Source organism: Mauremys mutica, chromosome 1, assembly GCF_020497125.1.
Source record: "Mauremys mutica isolate MM-2020 ecotype Southern chromosome 1, ASM2049712v1, whole genome shotgun sequence".
NCBI classification, from domain to species: Eukaryota; Metazoa; Chordata; order Testudines; family Geoemydidae; genus Mauremys; species Mauremys mutica.
This window is the reverse complement of record NC_059072.1, coordinates 126938112-126960357: the sequence shown is the minus strand read 5'-3', so window position 1 is coordinate 126960357 and position 22246 is coordinate 126938112. Positions and strand designations below refer to the sequence as shown.

Genomic DNA, 22246 nt, shown 5'->3' with positions numbered 1-22246 from the left:
AAGTTCTTTTGAGTGCTCAGTTTCTCAACGGCAAAATTTCATGAGTGCTAGTTTCTTGCATAATTATATTTCTGTAACTGTGACTCTGCCATGACACATGAGTAACCAATCATTGATCTACACAGGACATAACACAGGAAATAAAAGGCATAATCTTTTAGTGAAAACATAGGAGGATAACCAGAAGATCTGGGTTATATAACAGCTTCTGTCAGCGTTTGTGCCTCAGTTTTCCCCATTGATAGAATGGGGATAATAGCTACCTTATAGCGTTGCTGTCAGTGTTGGGGGGCCCAATTTGCAAAACACATAGGCCAAGATGTTTTAAAATAGGAGTTTACTGGTAGGTTCCTAAGTCCATATATAGAGGCAACGGCCTGACTTTCAAAAGTATTGGTCAGCCAACAGCTCAGCACCTCTGCCTCTACATGGAGTTAGGACCTTAACTGTAAGGCGTGTATTTTTGAAAATCTTGGCCTTTGGACTTGTCTAAATTCTTTCATCTGAAGATGTCAAATTATATAAACCACAGAAAACAGAGGCAAGGCTCAGGGAAGATTTATGCCCTATTACATAACTAAATAAAAGTGTTCAGTAACGGAGAATCATAAAAATTAATTTGATGTCATATTTGGCACATAAGAAATAATATGACTACCTAATGGATGGGGCACTGGACAGTCTGTTCCTGGCTCTGCCACTGACCTGCTGAGTGACTTTGGGCAAGTCACTTCATCTCTCTGTGACTCTGTTTCCCCTCTTACCTTGTGTTTGTCTTACCTATTTAGATTGTAAGGTGTTCACAGCACTATCATACCCTACTATATGTACTGTGCATAGGTCCTGATCACATTTGAAGCATCTAAGCGCTACCATAATACAAATAATTAATGAGCATAAGCAAAATATATGACTGCATGGGGCCTTGTGGGCACTCCTAATATCTTCTGCAAAGAGCATTGGGTATGCTCTCCTGCTTGAAACCTGCAGAAGGATGTCCTGAAAGATCATGCAGGGTGTTCAAGTAAATCAGGACATTTTCATTTAACTGTTCTTTTAAACTCAAGACTGAAGATAATATCTTTGGAATGCCTCTTGTAAGCTAAGGTATAGTGACACAAACAGCTGTGTCCAATATATGTCTGTTATGAAATATTATTTTTGTTTCATGGTATGGAAGGTGCAAGCAGTGACTGATAAAATAAACAGTCAGAGCCCCGTGTGCTTTATATGGCCATGTAATGAATGAGCTACGGGTAAAGTTAACTTCCTGCATAGCAATTTAAATTTTTATATTTTGAACCCATACATATCACATTGTTAAGTATGAGTCATGTTGACAGGATTGCATTAATTTTACCAATGGAAGCAGCATATCACATTAGCTGAACACAGTCTTCTAAGACCTTCATTCCTAGTCTCTTTTGTAGAGTATGGGCTGCACCTTCTTCACAAACTTTGTCAGATTTTTTCCCCTTCCTTTAGATGAGCCTCTATTGCAATCCTCCTCAATTCCAGCCTCAAATTAGCTCTTTACTCATAATTGTAAAATATTAAGTTCAGTTTTTGTTTTGTGAACCTAAAGAACAATCTTCACGCTATTAGAAACTGTGCACCTTTGAAACATAAGTAAAGATCTTCATTTACTATTCTACCACAATATGACATGCTCAGATTTCATTTACTGTTCCTGTAGATGCATTCCCAGAACTCCCTTAATGATTCAGTTCCCACCCTTTAATTCATAGCAAGAATATAGTTTCTTTCAGCACAAGACATTATGTCATTCTGGAATGTCCATACCTTTGAAAAGTCTTTGGCCTATGTAAACAGAGTGTGACTTGAGTAGCATTTGTATGGATATCTGCTAATAAAAGTAAAGAATTTACTTTTGTTCTTTTATTCAGTGTTGCAGTGAGTTAAGGACTGGGAAATGACTCAGCTAGGCAGAATTTGGAATACATCTACAAATAAATGAATCACTTTCTACTTGGAATTGCTATGCAGTATTTTTAGACACCCTGCTACATTGCTAATGCAATGTGAAGTGCTGTTGGTAGAGTGTGTTTATATGATTTCTTTGTTACTATGTTAGGTTTTGTCTAATAATTTCTAATTCTCTATTTATAGGTTAGGCCAAAGACCCTGATTCCAGACAGCCTTCCTATTTCCCCATGCAGAGACCAACCTTCCAAACAGCCTCCTACTTTCCAAAAGGCAACAGTAGTGAGCATCAAAAACCCTAGCCCTGCCCTCCCCACTGCCAATAATACTGTCAGCCATGTACAGACGCCTAACAGCCAGTCACAAAGTGTGGCCGAGTCTACATCTATCTCATCACCTCTGAGCAGTGCAGGTGTGGCCTATGCTATTATATCCACCTCCCCCAACAATGCAACTCCTATCAGCACGAGCGCTACCGTCTCTGTGGTCAACGATAGCATTAAAGTGCAACCACTCCTCATTAGTGCCGACAGCAAGGTAGGTTTTGCAATTGCAGTGCATCTTTACATCAAGATCAACAATTATATTGCAGGTGTAGGCAATATATTCCCAGTAGTTTGGAAAGCCCTTTATAGAGTGATGTCAACTGTTCCTTTTGAAGTGAATAATCAGAAAGCTGTGAGAAAAGTCTTAAGGGGACACATGAAAGATACTAGATGCTTATTAGTGTACCTACATTTTTTTCTGGTTGTCTGGGAATGTAAGTGGATCATTGTGTAGCCTGGCATTTTTGGAACTATTTGATCATCCTTCCTCTCAGTCCAATCATAATTAATGAAACTCTCAAACTCTCAGCAGACACAAATTTCCTATTGACTTTCCCTTCAATTAAAGAAGAATAATGTTAATTATAGAACCTGATTCTGTAGTCTTTTCAAATGTAGCACGCTGCAGGGCTATATAAAGTAGCCAGGTATTCTCTTCTGCAATTCTGGAAGAAGTCCATAAGAGATGAGAGTTCAGGATTTCATAACTGATCAGCAGCTGAACTCCTAGAAAAAAAATCCAGTTATGAAATACCAGTTTACTTTTTGCACAGCTGCTAAGCTTTGAAATGCAAGAATTGTGCATCTGTGACACCAGATTCTATTTGAATGAAGACTGGCATATCCAAAAGACATTCAGTGTAATTCAGATACCACAGGTCCCATTACTTTGGAACTTGTTGGCAAGACAAGGTCTAATACGCTGACAGGAAAGAGCACAGAAGATAGGATGACTTTTAAGTAAATACGCAAAGTAGGCATCTTTGGTGTGATTCTCTAGCTAACATTTATTTTTCTATTTCTATAATCTGGTTACCAAAATAAAAAATTCTTCCCTGCGTAAGCACTTGAATTTTTTAAAATGAGTACCTGGAGATTGGATGTATGGTAACTGAGTAATATTGATTAAAAGTTAGGAATAAAATAGATTTTAAAAGCCTAATGTTCAAATCCAATAAACATCATCAGAAAGATGATCTTGGGAAGGTCTGTCATAATCCTTAGGAAATTTTTGGTAATAATATGAAGTGGTCAGTAATTTGTTCCTCAGTGTTTTTTAATGACGTCTGAGATACTGAATCTGCAAAGTATAAGTCTGCTTTTTTGATTCTCAGAATGTCAGGGTTCAGTGTGTTAAGTAACACACACACACACGTAAATACCGTGAAGGGCTGTGTAACACTCTCTTTATGGATGGTGCTGCACAAGAATGAATTGTAGTTAAGAAGGGATGTACATTTTACTGTATTTTTAGACAAATTGGAAACCTACCATAAAACGTACTTTTTAGGATTCTGATCTCAGTTACTCCAGTGCAAATCTGGAGTAACTTTGTTGATGTCAACAGAGTTACTCAAGATTTACCTCTGTGTAACAGGCCTGAGTGTACAGCATTTACATCTTTCTTGCTTGTATCTGGAATAAAAATAAATAAATGAACGTAAAGCCTTTCAACACTTTCAAACGTGGATGCCCACAGTTAGGTCCCTGAATCAATGTCAGATACCTAAATAGAAGTGGCCTGATTTTCAGAGATGGAGGCACTTGCAGCTCCCTTTGACTTCCATAAGGAGGCGGAGTGCCTGAGCTCTTGTGAAAACCAGGCTACTTCTCGTTAGGAAACCAAATATAGATTTAGGACGCTAATGTTAATCATCCAGGTTTGAAAATTTTGGCCTGTGACTTTTATTTATTGTCTGTTTAGCAGGTGCTTGACACCACCCTTCAATGAAGGATCGAGGTCAGGCACTCAGCCGGGAAATCTGTTTTGTATAGTGAACTCGGCTCTCTTTATTTTGCAGGTTATCATCATTCAACCTCAAGTCCAGACCCAGACAGAAAATAAAGTGGAAACAAAGAAACCTCCTGAAGAGTCACCTCAGGGACCCCCTGCTACCAAAAAGAAAAAGGAGGAAAATCCAGAGGTGATAAAACCAATATAATTTGTCTGGTTCTTCATAAATGAGATATAATACTGTTCATTTATGTGGGACCATTTCTAAAGGGCTTTCAGGGTACATGTAAAATTACTGCATTTGTGCCCACAAATCAGCTACTTGCTTGCCTAGCTACCTGGTTTGCATGTGTAAATAAGATAACACAAGGTAATGCAGCTAGGTGCACATGCACTCTTGGTTGTGTCCTAGAAGTTAGGAAATGCAAGAGTTGCAGGCCAGACAACTGTGTTCATTTAGCCACACTGCACTCTATTTCTTGTGAAATGTGTACGCTAGCTTAATACATTACTGTTTGTTATCATATATATATCTGGCTTAGGCTCTGTAGTGAAGCTGAAATAACACATTCATTCTGGAAGTGTATCTTTTGCATTTTCTGATTCTCATTGACTAATGACTTTTACATTGTATATAACACAGGTTTTTGCTTTTGATAAATACATGCATATCCACATATACAGAAATCCACACATACAGAATAACTAAAAAGGGATACTTGATAAAAGAATAAATATGTTAGATGAACTGCATTTTCTGTGTAAATTAAAATATAAACCAGAAGATCTGAAAAAATACAGCATAACACGGCTATCTCTTTTAACAGGATTTTTGTGCTTTTAGACTGGAGGTACTCAAATTGGATTATGAATATTTTTGCTGGATTCCCTTAAATTATATAAATTGAATCTGTTTCTAGTTAGCAAAAGTTCAGTTCAGGTGGAATCCAGTTCATACTTCTAATAAATTATTGAACACAAAGTAACTTTGGAACTATAACTTTGAAGGACTATTACAGAATAAATCTATAGTCCTATTAGAAGAGAATTTTTTAAAGTATTCTTCTTACAATTTTAAGAGGCTCATATAATAAAAAGAGTATTAAAAGGAGTGATATTGTGTGATTCCCTCTGAGCGCCTACCACAGATAAGACGTTTCATGGTGTCAGGAGGCACTGGGCGGGGAGGGGAGAGAAGCGAGGGCACAGCATGCTCGGGGGAGGGGGTGGAATTTGGCAGGGAAGGAGTGGAGGCAGAACGGAGGTAGGAAGAAGCAGGGAGGGGGTGGGGCCTTGGGGGAAGGGGTAGAGTGGAGGTGGAGCCTGGGCGGAGCCAGGGGGAGCACCTCTCGGCAGATTAGAAACTCCGCACCTAAGTCCCGGGCCCCGCACCTTCCTAGGGGCAGCCCTGCTCTAGCAAACACAGATTGTTAGTCAGATTCTGGTTTTAATGTCTCCTGTAGGGTTAGCTTTCCCTCCCCAAAGAGGCAATATAAACCAATGCAGCCAGGTTAGCCATTGCAGCCTCAGATCCTGGTGGAAAGGCAGGAGAAGGAAAGTGATTAGGTAACTACAGCAATAGCACTACAAGAACAACTGCTCCTCACTGTGATCTCCTCATCCTCTCCCAATGAGGCAGTAAATTGTGGGATGCCATCTTAAATTAATTAGAGAGACAAGATGTATGAGATACATCTTTTATTGGACCAACTTCTGTTGATGAGAGAGACAAGCTTTCAAGCCATACAGGGATCTTCTTCAGGTCTGGAAAAGGCACTCTGAATGTCACATCTGAATGCATGGTGGAACTGATAGTTTAGCCTAAGTAGTTAGCATATTTTGTAAGGGTCCATTCAAGGTAGAGTGGCCTGTTAACATCTCTGCAGTCATAGGATAAAAAGGAGGGGTCATTGGGTTACAGATTGTTGTAATAAGCCAGGGGTGACCAAACTTACTGGCCCTCCGAGACACTTATGACAATCTTCAGAAATTTGAGAGCCAGGGCATGCCTGGTGGGGTTCGGAGGGGGGTCACATGCCCCCTGCCACCAGATTTTTGCCAGGGTTTGCTGGCTCTGCTTGGTCACATGATGTGGCCAGGCTCCCTCCCTGGAGAGCCGGCAAACTGGGAGCTGCGACTGTAGGGAGAGGCAGCAGCAAACAGCTGGGAACTGCAGGGAGAGGCCACTGAGGGCAAGAGCGGGGGAGTCCCTGTGTGTGTGTGACTCAAGTTGTTGAGGGGGCTGAATGTTTAAATTGTGCCTTCTCCCCCCACACACCCCTCCCAGCTCTCAGGCACCAGTTGTCTCTGGGAGGAGCCTCTAGCCCCACCACCCTGCTGCAGGGCTCCCCATATCCAGTCTGGTAGGTGGAAAATGGCGGGGGAGGCAGGTGTGAGGGGGGCTCCTTGAGCTGCACTTAAACTGTAAAAGAGCCACCTGTGGCTCGCTAGCCACCATTTGGCCACCATTGTAATAAGCCATGAATCTAGTATCATAAAGCTTAAATTCATAACTCTACTGGACATTAAAAATCATAGATTGACTAGAGATACTGGATGTATGGCTTATCACCACAAACTTGTCTCTCTCACCATCAGACTTTGGTTCAATAAAAGCTATTACCTCATGCACCTTGTCTCTCTAATATTCTGGGACCAACACGGCTACTACACTGGATTCTTCAGCTGATGACATCAGGCATTCTAGACCTCGTAAAGTGTATGGCTTACACTCTGGATATACATCTGGAAGTGGTGCAGGAGAAACCTCACAGACTGCTGGACATCTTGCATACATCCATGCTTGGAAGGCTTGTCATGCCTATAAAGGAGGGGCTTGATGGAACCTGTGAAAGACCTGTGGCACAAGCCAGCATCCATTCCAGCCACATCCAAGCAAGCTGGCAGGAGGTACCAAGTCCCTTATGAGGGATTTGGGTACTTTTATTCCCACCAAATAGCAGGGTCATTTGTGATAGCTACAATCCAAGAGAAGTCGAAGCAGCAGGGACCTCACAAATTTACATTTAGGGAGAGAAATCCAAAGAGACTGGATCCATTTGGATTCAAAGTGTATTCATCGATCAGCCTCCAGATGTGCATGGCTAATTACACAACACTTCTGTCCAAATACAAATATCTGAACTGGGACAGTGTCTCAGTTTCTGACAGACAATCTTGAGAACACAGAGGGGCGCTAACATCATCATGTCTGAAGAACAGCTGATAAACCGCACATCGGCACAGGCCACGCTGGACACCTCTGACAAACCAGTGAATACTATTGCAGCCTAGCTGGCCATGAGAAGATCTTCCTTGGGACTCCCTGAAACTGAAGCCAGGAAGTCCAAACAACAACTGAGGACCCTCCTTTTAAGGGCAACAAACTTCTTAATTCAAAGACTGATAAGGCCCTCTGTATCCTTAAGGACTCAAGGGTGACTCTATGCTCCCTGGGACTCTGTGTTCCAGCCCCAAGAAAAAGCAAGCCAGACCAGACTTCCTTCATGCAGTGTTTCTCTTCCCAGGACTGTTAGCAGCCTCAAAGAATATCAGAGCCACCAAGAAGAAAGCAGTTTCCAGCAACAACAACCATCTGCCGCTGCACAATCTGTGTCTTCCACCAACCAGCAGATTTGACACTAGTGTTGAGAGCTTGGCAGAACCATCAGAAGATCTCTTGCCTTCTCTCTCCCTCCTCCGCCTTTGGCAACTGCCTCTCTTTTATTTTTGGGAAGCTTGGACTCAGATTACCTTGGACCAATAGGTCCTGGAAATTGAAACAAGGGGGTATTCTATCCACTTCAGTTCCTTCCTACATCTTGTCCTCCTTCTCCATTCCTTTTCAGAGATCCTTTTTATGAGATACGGTTAAAGTAAGAAGCAGACTCCCTTCTACAACTGAGAGTGATGGAGGAGATGCCCTTAGAATTCAGGGGAATGGGGTTTTATTCCCATTATTTTCTCATCCCAAAAAATAAAGGGGATTGGCATCCCATTCTGAATCTTTGATGTTTCAACAAATTGTTTCAAGTTCAAAATGGCGACTCTGGCCTCCATAATTCCATCTTTTGAGCCTCAATCCTGGTTTGCAGCTCTCAACCTGCAAGATGCCTACTTTCACGGATCTGTTCATCCAGCCCACAGATTCCTGATAGGAACATCTCACTATCAGTACAGAGTGTTGCCACAACTTTGTGTTGTGGCACCTCATCTTAGGATACATGGAATTTAAATGTATCCATACCTTGCGAACTGGTTGATTCAAGGAAGATAACCCCATCAGGTGATCAACACAACTCAAATGACCTTTATTTCTTTGTCTGAAAGTCAGAAAAAAAATCCGTGCTTACTCCCACTCAAACCCTAGAATTCATAGGAGCTGTGTTAGATTACATGTCAACAAGAGCTTATCTTCCACAAAAAGGATTCCAGACAATAGTAAGCCTCATCAACCAACTTCAAATACACCCAAAAACATCAGTAAGATGTAAGAGCATGACTTACATGTCCGGGACACATAGCTTCATGCACCCACGTGATGCAGTTTGCCAGACTTCACCACATGAACATGATGGTCATGGTATCTCAAGAAGTTCTTTCCTTGTTAAACTGTTGGAGAGAGACAATACCAGTGTTCAAGGAAATACCTGTCTCTTCACCTCTTTCTACTAAAACTGCTGTGACAGGTGCCTCCATTCAGACATGGGAGGGTCATCTAGATCCCCTTCAAACTCAGGGCCTGTGGTCCCCTCAGGAAGATCACCTGGAGTATATGTCCCAGAGCTCAGAGCCATTTGCCTAGCATGCAAAGTTCTTACCACTAGTCTAGGGATTCACAGTCCAAGTGTTGACAGATAACACCACAGCTATGTGTTCTGGCAAGAGGGAGCAAGATCATCTGTGCACCATTGGCTCTGCACCTTCTTGACCTGCAAAACACTTTGGCAGGTCAACCTAACAGGTAGTTCTCAGACAACCACGAATGGCCTATCATAGGCTCAGTCCTGCAGAACACCTTTCACAAGTGGGGATTTCCAGAAATAGACCCATCTGACATTTCTTGTTTACTGTGGCAGACATTTTGTTCCAAAGGGGGATTGAGCCTAGGCTCCCTGACAGACACTTCTGTCATCCATTGGTCACCGAGATGAATGTATGCCTTTCCACCAATCCCATGATAATGAGGGTTCTGAAGCAAGATGCAAGACTGATGATTTTGATAGCACAAGAATGGACCCAGCAGTTCTGGTATTTGGATCTGATGAACCTCTCAACAGAGCTCTCCCGCCTTATCACTTTACCTCCTCTGCCCAGCAGAACAATGGTCAGATCCTTCACCTGGACCCAGCTTTGTTATATCTGACATCCTGGATGCTGCCTTGATGATGTGTCCTGAAAGAATTTGTTCAGCTGAAGTTCACAATATTCTGCTCCAAAGTGAGAAACAGTCAACAAGACTGACTTGGAAGAGCTAAATGGAAGAAGATTTCTATTTGGGCATCTCAGCGTTCATTTTCTCCCTTGACATCACTTATATCAGCAATACTGGATCATCTACTAGCCCTAAAACAATCTGGACTTTCGGTCAGCTCTAGCAGCAATACCAGCACATCACACTCCTATCAATGTCATAATATATTTTCCTTAAGGGCCTTTATTCATTTTTACCTCCCTCTCAAGCAAACTGATGGGTCCCTCCTTTAAGCCCTTAGCAATCTTGCCACTTATCTATGAAGAGTGCCTTTTAGTGGCCATTAAATCAGCTTTATGGGTAATTCTGACCAAAGACGTTTCAGATGTTCCATATGAACCATTTATTCATCTTCCTGTTTTCTTCCTCAGGCCTCATTCTACCTCAGCAGAAGCTAAACTTCAACCACTTGATATACTTCACACACCAGACTCCTCGTTACACTTGATATAGTAAGGACTATAAACTGACAGGACAAAGTAATTCAGAAACACACCTAGATTGTTTGTGGCCTTTGCAGAGAGGATTAAGGGTCAGACTGTAGCCTCTCAGATTATCTAAGTGGGACTCCAACTGTATAAAGACATATTATGTGTTAACCAAGTTAGATCCAGCCACATTAGAGCACATGCCAGCCTGTTTAAAGATTGCCCATATTTCTGAAGTTTGTAGGGCAGCTAAATAGAGCTTGGTCCACACTTAATTTAAAAGACACTGCTCTTTGGAAGAGGCTTCCAGATCCAATACCTGCTTTGGTAGGGCTGTGCTGTAATCTTAAGTAGCACTCCTAGTACCTATCTCTATGCAAATGTACAACTGTTTTAACCACCAAGAGTGGAATCCATTTGGACAACCATAAATCTGGCATTCTTTGACTTTCAGTTGGTTCGATTTGCAACCTCTATAACAGTAATTTTTGTAGATAATACCTAGGTTTTCTTTAAAGGAAAAAGGTCAAAATCAAATTCCGTTATATGCATCATACATCATCATCATCGGAGTTTGAACCTTCAGCATTGCAATACAGATCACTACTATTTAAACTACAGGACTAACTACATCAGCTAGCAGCAGGAGAAGGCTGTTCTTCTAGAGGAGGGATGATGGCACCATATATTAGGTCAATGGCATGTCTGGGGGAAGCCCAGCCCAGCCCAGCACTCTTTTGGCTCCTGCTCCATGTGATGCCCCTGGAGAATGGGATTAGCTGCTGAATCGAGGCACTCTACCAGGGGATCTGCCCCAGCTTTCCCTGACTCTCCCCCTTGGAAATTGGGGAGTCTCTCACCTCATGTGGTACTCCCAGAGAGAAATAAGATAGGAGGTGTGGGCCATGTGCCAGGATTAGTGTGGTAGGAGAGAGAACAGTGCCTTGTTCATTCTTCTTACCCCACTGCTCTGGCAGCTCTCAGGCATTCTAGCAGCAATTAAGTGGTGCTTCTGCATGGGCACAGGTCTGACTCTTCAAAATGTTCATAGTCAATTATTATTTTGGCAAGCTGCCCAAATTTCTCTGAGGAAAGCAAGTAAAAGAAAGGAAATAGTAATTTTTCAATAGTTTATAATTCCGCCAAACCTGAAAAGACAAAGACAAAAATGAGACAAAGAAAAGTCTCTCTAGCTACAAGGCTTTCTCCCTCCAGATTTCAAGGGCCTGCTGGAAACAATGGAGGTTTAGAGCTTCTAAAAACATTGCAAGAATCTGAAGAAACTGTGAAGCAGACAAAATATAGTGGTCACTAGCAGCTGTAGGGTTACCATATTTCAGGTTCCCCAAAAGAGGACACTGCCATAGGGAAGGAGCGAGGGGAGGAGGAGCTGTGTACACGAGCACTTATGTCAGTAAAACTTATGTCGCTCACCCCCAAGCAACAAAAGTTTTGCTCACATAATAAACACTAGCGTAGACATGGCCTTAGTGAGCGTCCTGTTAAATTAGTATCCTGGTCTGTGAGCACGTTGGCCTTTGAACCCTTTGTTTATTTAGACAAGATTATCATCACTAGCAAAGTAGGAAGCATCTTCAACCACACTTTTCAGTGTAGGGCAGTAGAGGGTTAACTGTGAATTTCCTTTATTTTATTGATATGTCTCACAGTATAAGGCTCAGAGTGTAGGTTTAGAGTTAATTTCTTTTGTTCTTTGAAAGTAAACTTTAGTTGATTATCATGCATTTATGTAATTAGTGTAATTAGTACTAACTGCATAATTAGTATAAACCCGTGTAATGACATAAATGGAACATGTAATTACAACATGAAATAGTTTAATAAGGATTTTTACAAAGCCATGTGGAAAGATGTACTGCACATTTCCAAAAGCACATGTCAATATATGGTGGTACAGAATACAGAAGGTAGGATTATTTAACATATGCATTATATATGTACAGTGTAAGCACTTGCTCCTTTATTTATCTTAAAAGCACAAAACATAAATAGAAACTTCAATACAAATTCTGTAAATAAATGTCAGTGATGAAAGATTGGAATTCACAATTAAAAATACAGCAAATACAATAGGACCTTGCTAATTCTTGCTAATGGCCAAGAACCCTGTTGTGGATTGCTCAGTGTTACAAATAAGTGCACAAACTCCGTTAAAAAAAACCTGATATTGTACTTTAATGGATTTTTATAAATGTAGTTTTAATTATGATAAGATTTCATAGCATACTGTTAAATGTACAGTAGTATGCTTGGTAAAAGTAACGAAACCTTCTATCTCAGGTTACTTAGCTAGCTCCCATTACTGCAGTATCTGAGCACCTCACATTCTTTAATGTATTTAGCCTCACAACACCCCTGTGAATTGGAGAAATAATATTGTTCTTCTTCGAATGTTTGCTCATATCGATTCCAATTAGGTGTGCGCGCGCCGCGTGCATGTTCGTTGGAAGATTTTTACCCTAGCAACACTCAGTGGGTCGGCTGAGGCGCCTCCTGGAGTGGCGCCGCCATGGCGCCTGATATATGCCCCTGCCGACCCAGCGCCCCCTCAATTCCTTCTTACCGCCCGTGACGGTCATTGGAACTGTGGAGCACGGCTTAGCTGATCTCCACCTCCCTAGCTTTACTCATTGTTCTGTAGATAGTATTTAGTGTAGTTGTTAATAGTTTTAATAGTTTTAGTAGTTATAGTTTAGTTAATAGTAAGTTGTATATATATTGTAGATAGTACTTGGAGGGAGCAGAGTTCATCCTCTTCCCTCCTCCCCGGTACCAGGGCCCATGCCCAGGTCCCCAGGCTTCAAACCTTGCTCGGCCTGTCTCAAGCCGATGCCAACGGGAGACCCCCATGACTCCTGCTTGAAGTGCCTGGGAGAATCTCATCAACCAGACAAGTGTCGCATCTGTAAGGCTTTCAAGCCTCGAACAAAGAAGGAGCGGGACTTTGATTTGAAACAGCTCCTAATGGAAGCGGCACTTAGCCTGGCGCCTTCGGTACCGCACACAGAACAGACGTCGTCAGTCCGAAGCGCTCCTCCGGCACCGGAATGGCCCAGCACCGGCAAAGAATCTCGGCACCAGACGTCTCCAGCACCGGTACAGTCGTGGCATCATTCGCTGTCTCCGCGGCTTAAGAAGCAGCACAAACCACCTGCTGCTCCGGCACCGTCTGTGCCACCATTGGAGCAGCAGCCCAGACCAGACGGTCCTACTAAGACTCCAGCTCCGGCACCGCCGACTTCGGCACTGTCAATTCCGGCTCCACAAGGGCCATTGAGTCCGGTGCACACAAGCTCCCTGGTGCAGACCGTGGTTGAGCTCGGCCTGCCATCCACTCCAGAGACCTTCTCCACCACTTGCGACCTGATCACGCTAATGGAGCCTGGACCTCCTGAGTCCCCGGCACCACTGCCACGGGCTATCCAGTCTATAGGCAAACCTGCCTTGACGCAACCTTCCTCGCTGAGTGTGACAGCTAGGCACCAATCTCGGTCCAGGTCGCAGTCCCGATCCCGCCGACGGTCCCGGACCTGGCACTGCTCGCAGTCCCAGCACCGATCTCCATCTCAGCGCCAGTCGTACTCACGGCGCCGCTCCACTTCACTCAGGTCTCCCTCCCGGTACGATCGGTACCGATCCAGGTCCCGGCACCGGTCGCCTCGCAGCGGATCCTGATACCGTAGATCCTCGTCAAGATCTAGATCGGCCTCCCGGTACCGTTATGACCGTCGGTCCCGATCCCAATCGCGATACCGCTGAAGATCCCGGCACCAGTCTCCAGCTCCAAGGCATGAACTGACAGAGCGGGATGGTGCAATGTCGCATGGGCGTTCAGCCCCTTCTTGGCCTTCACAACCGAATTCGTAATTGTCCCAGTCAGGGAGTGACTACCACACCCAGGGCCATGACGCCTAGGGTACTAGTCAAGGTCAATATGAAGGTCAAGACCCTGATCAGGGACCACCACAACGGTCCTTCTGGATGCCTTGGGCATACCATCAAGCCCAAGGTGCCCCCTCAGGCGCCTCTTGGTCAGCTCATTTGGACCATCGGATGCCTGAGGCCGTCCACTGTAAGCCGTCGTCCCCCGGTAGACTCGGATGCGGCTGTTATTCCACAGACCAAACCCAGGCCACCACCTTAGTGGACCTCGAACACCAGGACCCTCCACAACCAGAACTTCCCCAGGATCCACTGGTCCCCGGGGTTTCTTCTTCCTCCTCGCCTGATGAGGCAGTGGCAGGCACGTCCTCTTCTGGGCCACCGCCTATAGATCTTCGGGCTCACCAGGATCTCCTGCACAGGGTGGCACAAAACATGAACCTGCAGGTGGAGGAGGTGGCGGAAGTGGAAGATCCAGTGGTTGACATTTTATTGGCAGATGCACCTCACATGTCGCCCTGCCTTTCATTAGGACCATCCAGGCTAATGCTGATACGATCTGGCAGTCCCCAGTATCTATTCCTCCCACAGCCAGAGGGGTGGAGAGGAAATATATGGTGCCCTCCAAGGGCTACGAATATCTCTATGTTCACCCGCACCTTTGCTCCCTTGTGGTGCAGTCGGTGAACGAGAGGGAGTGACATGGCCAGCAAGCGCCCAGTCCTAAGTCCAAGGACGCTAGGCGCCTGGATTTATTCGGTTGCAAGATTTATTCAGCTGGTGGTCTACAGTTCAGGGTAGCTAACCAGCAAGCTCTCCTGAGCTGTTATAACTATAACACCTGGACCTCGATGGGGAAATTCAAAGAGTTGGTCCCCCAGGAGTCCAGGCAAGAGTTTGCGGCCTTGCTTGAGGAAGGCAAGAAAGTGGCGAGGACATCCCTGCAGGCGTTTTTAGATGCAGCGGACTCGGCGGCTAGAACTCTAGCCTCGGACGTGGCCATGCGCCGCATCTCATGGCTGCAAGTGTCCGGCCTTCCACCGGAGCTGCAACAGACTATCCAAGACCTGCCCTTTGATGGCCAAGGATTGTTCTCTGACAAAATGGACCCCAGGCTTCAGAGCCCGAAGGACAACCGGGCCATCATGCGCTCACTGGGCATGCATACCCCGGTGACTCAGTGCAGACCCTTCCGGCCCCAGCCTCAACGCACCTACCCTAACCCTCAACCACGGCAAGACTTCAGCAGAAGGCGTGGCCGTGGTAACCGCAGGAGACAATCTGGTCCTCAAGCAGGCCAGAATCAGGGCCCCCCAAAGCCATCAGCGGGGTCCAAACAACATTTTTGAAGGTGCATTCGAGGACGGAGCACCAGTCTCCTTGCCAGATCCTTTCCCGCCTTTCTGCAACCGTCTCTCCTATTTCCTCCTTGCGTGGTCCCGCATAACCTCAGATCGTTGGGTCCTACGCACGGTGGAAACTGGATACCATCTTCAGTTTGTTTCGCTCCCCCTCTCCACCCTCCCTCCCCGTCCCTCTTCAGGGACCCCTCTCACGAGCAAATCCTCTTACAGGAGGTACAGGCGCTCCTGGCCATCGGAGTGATAGAATAGGTCCCAAAGGACTTGAGGGGCAGGGGGTTTTACTCCCGTTACTTCTTAATCCCCAAGGCAAAGGGGGGTCTACGGCCCATCCTGGACCTTCATGGGCTCAACAAATTCATGGTAAAGTTGAAGTTCCGCATGGTATCCCTGGGAACCATTATCCCTTCCCTGGATCTGGGAGACTGGTACGCCGCCCTCGATATGAAGGACGCGTACTTCCACATAGTGATTTACCCACTGCACAGGCGATTCCTTCGCTTTGTGGCCAGCCAGCAACATTTCCAATTTACTGTCCTTCCCTTTGGCCTGTCCACAGCACCAAGGGTCTTCACAAAATGTATGGCTGTCGTGGCGGCCTCGCTCCACCGACGTCGGATACAAATCTTTCCATACCTAGATGACAGGCTCATCCGAGATTCCTCTGAGGTGCGGTCTCATGTTCGTTTCGTCATGGGATTGTTCGAGCAACTCGGCCTGCTGCTCAACACCGAAAAGTCCACTCTGGAACCTACACAGAGAATAGACTTCATTGGGGCGATCCTAGACGCGAATCTCGCCAGGGCGTGCTTACTGCAAGCCCACTTTCAGGCCATGATGGCCATTATTCAGGGCCTCCAAAGCTTCCTGACCTCGACAGCAGGCATGTGCCTCGCTCTGCGAGGCCACATGGCCTCGTGCACTTTCGTGACCAGACATGCCAGACTTCGCCTCCGTCCACTTCAGACCTGGCTCTCGTCAGTGTATCATCCAGGCTGAGACAGCTTGGACACAATTCTCACTGTGCTGATGGAGGTCTTAGCCTCTCTGGGTTGGTGGCTGAACCCCACCCTGGTGTGTGAGGGGATGCCATTCCATGCCCCACAGCCTTCGCTAGCCCTGACCACGGACGCGTCATCTCTGGGCTGGGGCGCTCACCCTGCGGGACTTCGCACACAAGGTCTTTGGTCCGCACAGGAAATAACCCTACACATCAACATAAGGGAACTGAGAGCAGTATGCCTGGCATGTCAGGTATTCCGCGAACACCTGCAGGGCTGTTGTCAGTCTTTACAGACAACACAACGGCCATGTTTTACATCAACAAGCAAGGTGGAGCGCGGTCCTCCCTCCTTTCTCAGGAAGCCATACATCTCTAGGAATTTTGCATAGCCCACTCAATCGACGTGGTGGCATCATTTCTCCCAGGAGTCCAGAACACCTTGGTAGATCACCTCAGCAGGTCCTTCCTAGCTCACGAGTGCTTGATTCACCCAGATGTTATCCATTCTGTTTTCCGGAAGTGGGGGTTTCCCCACATAGACCTCTTCGCGACACTCGGAAGTGCCAGGTGTTCTGCTCTCTCCAGGGACGCTGCCCGGGCTCCCTGTTGGACGCATTCCTGATAACTTGGAAAGACCACCTGCTCTATGCCTTTCTTCCATTCCCACTGGTCCACAAGGTCCTTCTAAAGCTACGCAGGGACAAGGGCCGCTTAATCCCGATTGTTGCAGCGTGGGCCAGACCGCATTGGTACACCACACTCCTCGACCTGTCGATGACCAAACCAATTCCTCTACCACTGTGGCCAGACCTGATAACTCAGGAACACGGCAGACTACGCCATCCATACCTACAGTCCCTCCATCTCACAGCATGGACGCTGCATGGTTAACTTAGACCGAGCTGCGTTGCTCCAGTTCAGTGCAGCAAGTACTCTTGGGTAGCAAGAAGCCCTCCAGTAGATCCACATACTTGGCCAAATGGAAGCGCTTTTCCTGCTGGTGTGCCCAGAACGATGCTGTCCCCCTGCAGGTGCCAGTATCTCTGGTCCCTGAAGAAGCACGGCCTAGCAGTCTCATCCATCAAGGTACACCTAGCAGCGATTTCAGCCTTCCACCCTGGCGAGAACGGGTACTCAGTCTTCTCTAATCCTATGGTCAGCAGGTTCCTCAAGGGTTTGGAGCATTTGTACCCGCAAGTTCGTCATCCAGCCCCTACGTGGGACCTCAGTCTGGTCCTATCCAGGCTCATGGGTGCCCCCCTTTGAGCCGATGGCGACCTGTTCGCTTCTGTACCTTTCCTGGAAAATAGCTTTCCTCATTGCTATTACATCAGCGAGGTGCATGTCAGAACTTCAGGCCCTCACAGCGGACCCTCCGTATACGGTGTTCCATAAGGATAAGGTACAGCTGCGACCACACCCTCCTTCCTCCCTAAGGTGGTATCTGCCTTCCATATCAATCAAGACATCTTCCTCCCGGTCTTCTTTCCAAAGCCGCACGCGTCACGACAAGAGCAACAACTGCATTCTCTAGATGTTCCTAGGGCTCTCACCTTTTACATCGAGCGAACAAAGCCTTTTAGAAAGACGTCTCAGCTGTTCGTAGAGGTGGCAGACCGGATGAAGAGCCTACCGGTCTCCTCGCAGCACATTTCATCTTGGGTCACATCATGCATCTGTGCATGCTATGACTTGGCTCACGTTTCAACTAGCCCCTCACCGCCCATTCCACTCGGGCTCAAGCTTCGTCCGCTGCCTTTCTGGCCCATGTACCCATCCAGGAGATCTGTAGGGCAGCGACTTGGTCATCCGTGCACACCTTCGCTTCCCACTATGTATTAGTGCAGCAGTCCAGAGAGGATGCGGCATTTGGTTCAGTGATCCTTCACTCTGCGACATCTCACTCCGACCCCACCGCCTGGGTAAGGCTTGGGAGTCACCTAATTGGAATCGATATGAACAAGCACTCGAAGAAGAAAAGACGGTTACTCACCTTTGTTGTCCTTCGAGATGTGTTGCTCATATCCATTCCAAACCCGCCCTCCTTCCCCTCTGTCGGAGTAGCCGGCAAGAAGGAACTGAGGGTTCGCTGGGTCGGCAGGGGCATATATCTGGCGCCATGGCGGCGCCACTCCAGGGGGCGCCTCAGCCAACCCACCGAGTGTTGCTAGGGTAAAAATCTTCCGACGAACGTGCACGCAGCGTGCGCACACCTAATTGGAATAGATATGAGCAACACATCTCAAAGAACAACAGTTACAAAGGTGAGTAACCGTCTTTTTCTGTTCTACAGATGGGGATCGGAGACTTTTAAAAGTATGGAGGTGCTTGAAGATGCAGATAGGCATATAGTGGGATTTTCAAAAGCAGGTGGGGCCTAACTTGCATTGATTTTCAATCTATTTTTGAACATCTGCATTTTTAAGCATCTATGTACTTTTTAAAATCTGACCCTATGTGCTTTGCCCAAAGGAATTGCACCTGGATCTCCCAAAACTAAGGCTTGTGTCCTAACTACTGAGCTATGCTTCCTCTTTAAGGAAATACCCACTCGATTTTTGCTGATAAGTCGGGGAGAAAATTGGTTTGTTTTAAAGAGATGTGAGTTGCAAAAACAGATCACAATATTACCAGATCTAGGTCCCTGATTCAGCTAAGTACTTAAGCATGTGTGTATTTTGGCATTACTGACTGCTTGAGTTGTCACTGAAATGCTGAACGTAATGCACGCTGTTAAATACCTTTTTGAATTGGGGCCTAAATGTAAAACTGATGTATAGAGCTTGTCAAAAAACAATTTGCCCTAAAAGGTTTTTCATTAAAAAATGTCCTCTTTAAGAAAACAAAACTTTTTGCAAAAACATGCTGACAGTGAAATTTTCCATTTTTGGCAATGTTTTCCATGACATTTTTAGCAACATTTTAATAAAAAAAGTAAGATTTTATTAAAACTATATGGAAAAATTATGGCTGCTGAATACACAGTTTTTGGTAAATGAAAAAAGTTGATAATTTAAATTAAAATTTTAATTAGAAGTCACAGAAAATGTTGCCGAAAATGTTCACAATGAATCCCGGAAAATGGAAAAATCTTCATAATTTTAAAATTTTAACATAATCAATTTCCTGTTGGTTTTTTTCCCCAATAAGCTCATTTCCTACTCATTTCCTCAGTGTAGTTTTCTTGCACTATTTTTTACTGCACAGTTAAAAGAAAATACTACAGTCAAAACAGTTTACTCCTCCTACCTACAGAGGAAAGGAACAGAGAGATTGATGCTTTAGTTTTAAACACATTTAAGGGGCTGATATACCATGGAGATGAGTGTGAAATGAGAACCTGGATAGACTGAATTATCACTTTTATGGATTAGTGTAGTGAGAATTAGCAATTTTCCATTGTAGCTCCTCAGATTTTTGGAAAAATGCATAGCAGTGGAGGTAGTGTTTTGAGTGAAATTCAATGGAGCACATCATTATGAAAAAGTGAAGCCCATAAAAATACATATACCATTAAAATAATACCTGTTAAAGAAATACAGCTCGTACTAAGGTTTTTAAAAAAGAAATTGTCTTGCAGACATCTATAAAGGTCTAACTCATCTATCCTTAATAGTGAAATAACTATCAGGTCCATTTAATGAATACTGTGCATATGTTAAATAACTATACTATCATTAATATTGTTAGAAAATTTTATTAAAATACTTTTTGTAATAAAAAGTTGAAATTATTTAGCAGGGTTTCCAATCTCAATTTGATTTTAGATTCAAGAGATTGACACTTTGCCCCGCCTCACAATTTAATTTTCAGGTAATATCATATGCATTTATGGCTCTGCTATGAGAATTTAATCAAATATTGACTGTTCAAAATTTCGAAGCCTGAAATTAAAAAGTCAATTAAATCACTAAAGGTAAGATTTATCATGATGTAAAGTTAACTCCCAGCTTCTCTCATCAGGTGCTGCTTGTAATTCAAATATGTTGACAAAATTCCCCTCTCAGATCTACACAGTGGATCTCAGATCATATATTCTGCTTTTCCTTCATGTGCAGGACCCCCCACTGATACCAGTTGGTGTTTTATATGTGTAGGGAGTGCAGATTATTGGAGTTAAGATTTGTCATGCAAATCTGTCAGTTGGTTGTATGCCCATCATCACCACAGTGGCCAAAGAGGCAATTTAATACTAACTATCATCCATCTTGCTAGTGCTGAGATGCCACTTACCCATTTTTTATCTATGGCAAGCACTGAACCTTGAGCAGACTATGTGGTCTGGCAGAATGAGTATGGGTTTGGCAGTTGGGAGCTTCCCCAGTTCCAATCCTAGCTCTGCCATTGTGTCACCGTATGGTCTTGGGCATATCATTTCACCTTTCTGATAAAGATTTTAAAAGGAACAAAAAGGATATAGGCACCCAACTCTGCCCTTTGTGCCTCCTCAGTTGCAGTTTCTTCATATGTAAAATGAAGATGATAATGTTTACTAGATCTGAAAATCGGAATTCTCATCACACTGGAAATTCTGGTATTTCAGCTTTGTTTCATCCCTAATAGGGACAAAAAGTCAAAATGTCAACGCTTCACAGAATGAAAACTTGAATTTTCACTTAGGAAATGTCTAAATGTTTCATTTTGATGCTTTTGATCAAAACAAAATGAATCTAAATTTTTCATTTGGAGTCAGACATCTGCACCTGTAAATTCTTATGTTTATATCATTGGATTTTGGTAAATCTATGCATATTACCAAGGCTCATGTAATCATGCATGTAGGATATGTCTGTTCACATATAACTGAAGCAGATCTTCAGTTTAAGTTCACATTGTTACATATTTATTCAAAAAGTAGAATTTTCTAAAATCCCTAAATAGAGTTTATTCTGGCAAAGCTGGCATTTTTTTTACAGTCGTTATCATAGGATGCAAAACTAAACTTTCTTAATTTTTCCCTAGAAAATTGCCTTTATGGTAGCATTAGGCCTGGTTACAACAGAACACTTGGAAGGTAAGTATTCATATATTGTTTTACAGTTACACTTTAGTCTGTAATCTGGTCTGTTCTCCATACTATGCTGCAGACAGTAAGAATCAATGAGGAATCTGTCTACAGAAAGCTGAAGGATTTGGTAAATTCTTACCAATGTTCAACTGTCCCTCTCATCCTAAAAATAGTGGGTCAGAGCCCCTGGCTCTTGCTTAGCTCTCTTTGCATGCCTCACAGGGAGAAGACATTGACTTCTCAGCTGGGATGCCTGGCATAATGGGTCAGGAGGGGTCTGGCTAGAGTGTTCTGCTCTCAAGCAGTCCAAGCTGGTAGATGACCCCTTGAGAACTGTTATGAGGGTCATAGGTTACAAAACCTAAACTCCACTAAAGCTGTGACCAACGCAGATCTGGGTAGTGAATCAGAGAGCCAATTTACCCACCCTTTCTGTAGGCAGATTTCCTCCTCTCCCCCAGTCCTTGCTGGGCCAATGTCCAGTGGACAGTCTGGGCCAATGTCCATCTTTCAGTGTGTGTTTGATCCCTAAGTGTTCTGTAGTCCCATGATCAATGTACAGGGCATTTGGATGAAATTTAAGATTTTGCTTTACTGTGGTTGGAAAAAAATCTTTACTCGGATTGGTTTCCCTTATGCTAACTTTTTAAATGTTTATTCAAAAAGTGAGCTAATTTGCCATGTTGGATTCCACAGAGAAGAGCTGCATATTTTCCGAGGTTCTTGCGTACAATATAGAACAAACACATGAATTCAGTGCAGCAGCCAAATACCGTTGATCTTTCTCTTGCAATCTTCAAAAATAAACTGCAAGAATTAACAGATTTGTGCATATTTTTCTGTTGT

General features: G+C 44.3%; 1 protein-coding gene across 7 annotated transcripts in view; it reads left to right on the top strand.

Moving 5' to 3' along the window:
* PHF21B (PHD finger protein 21B) overlaps positions 1-22246 on the top strand; it is a 238301-nt gene that overhangs the window by 197165 nt on the left and 18890 nt on the right. For all 7 annotated transcript variants that reach the window (XM_044995035.1, XM_044995026.1, XM_044995015.1 and 4 more), the window contains 3 exons: positions 2131-2481; positions 4292-4414; positions 21355-21406. In XM_044995035.1, the coding sequence (XP_044850970.1) occupies positions 2131-2481; positions 4292-4414; positions 21355-21406 (526 nt within the window). The remainder of the gene's footprint in view (positions 1-2130; positions 2482-4291; positions 4415-21354; positions 21407-22246) is intronic.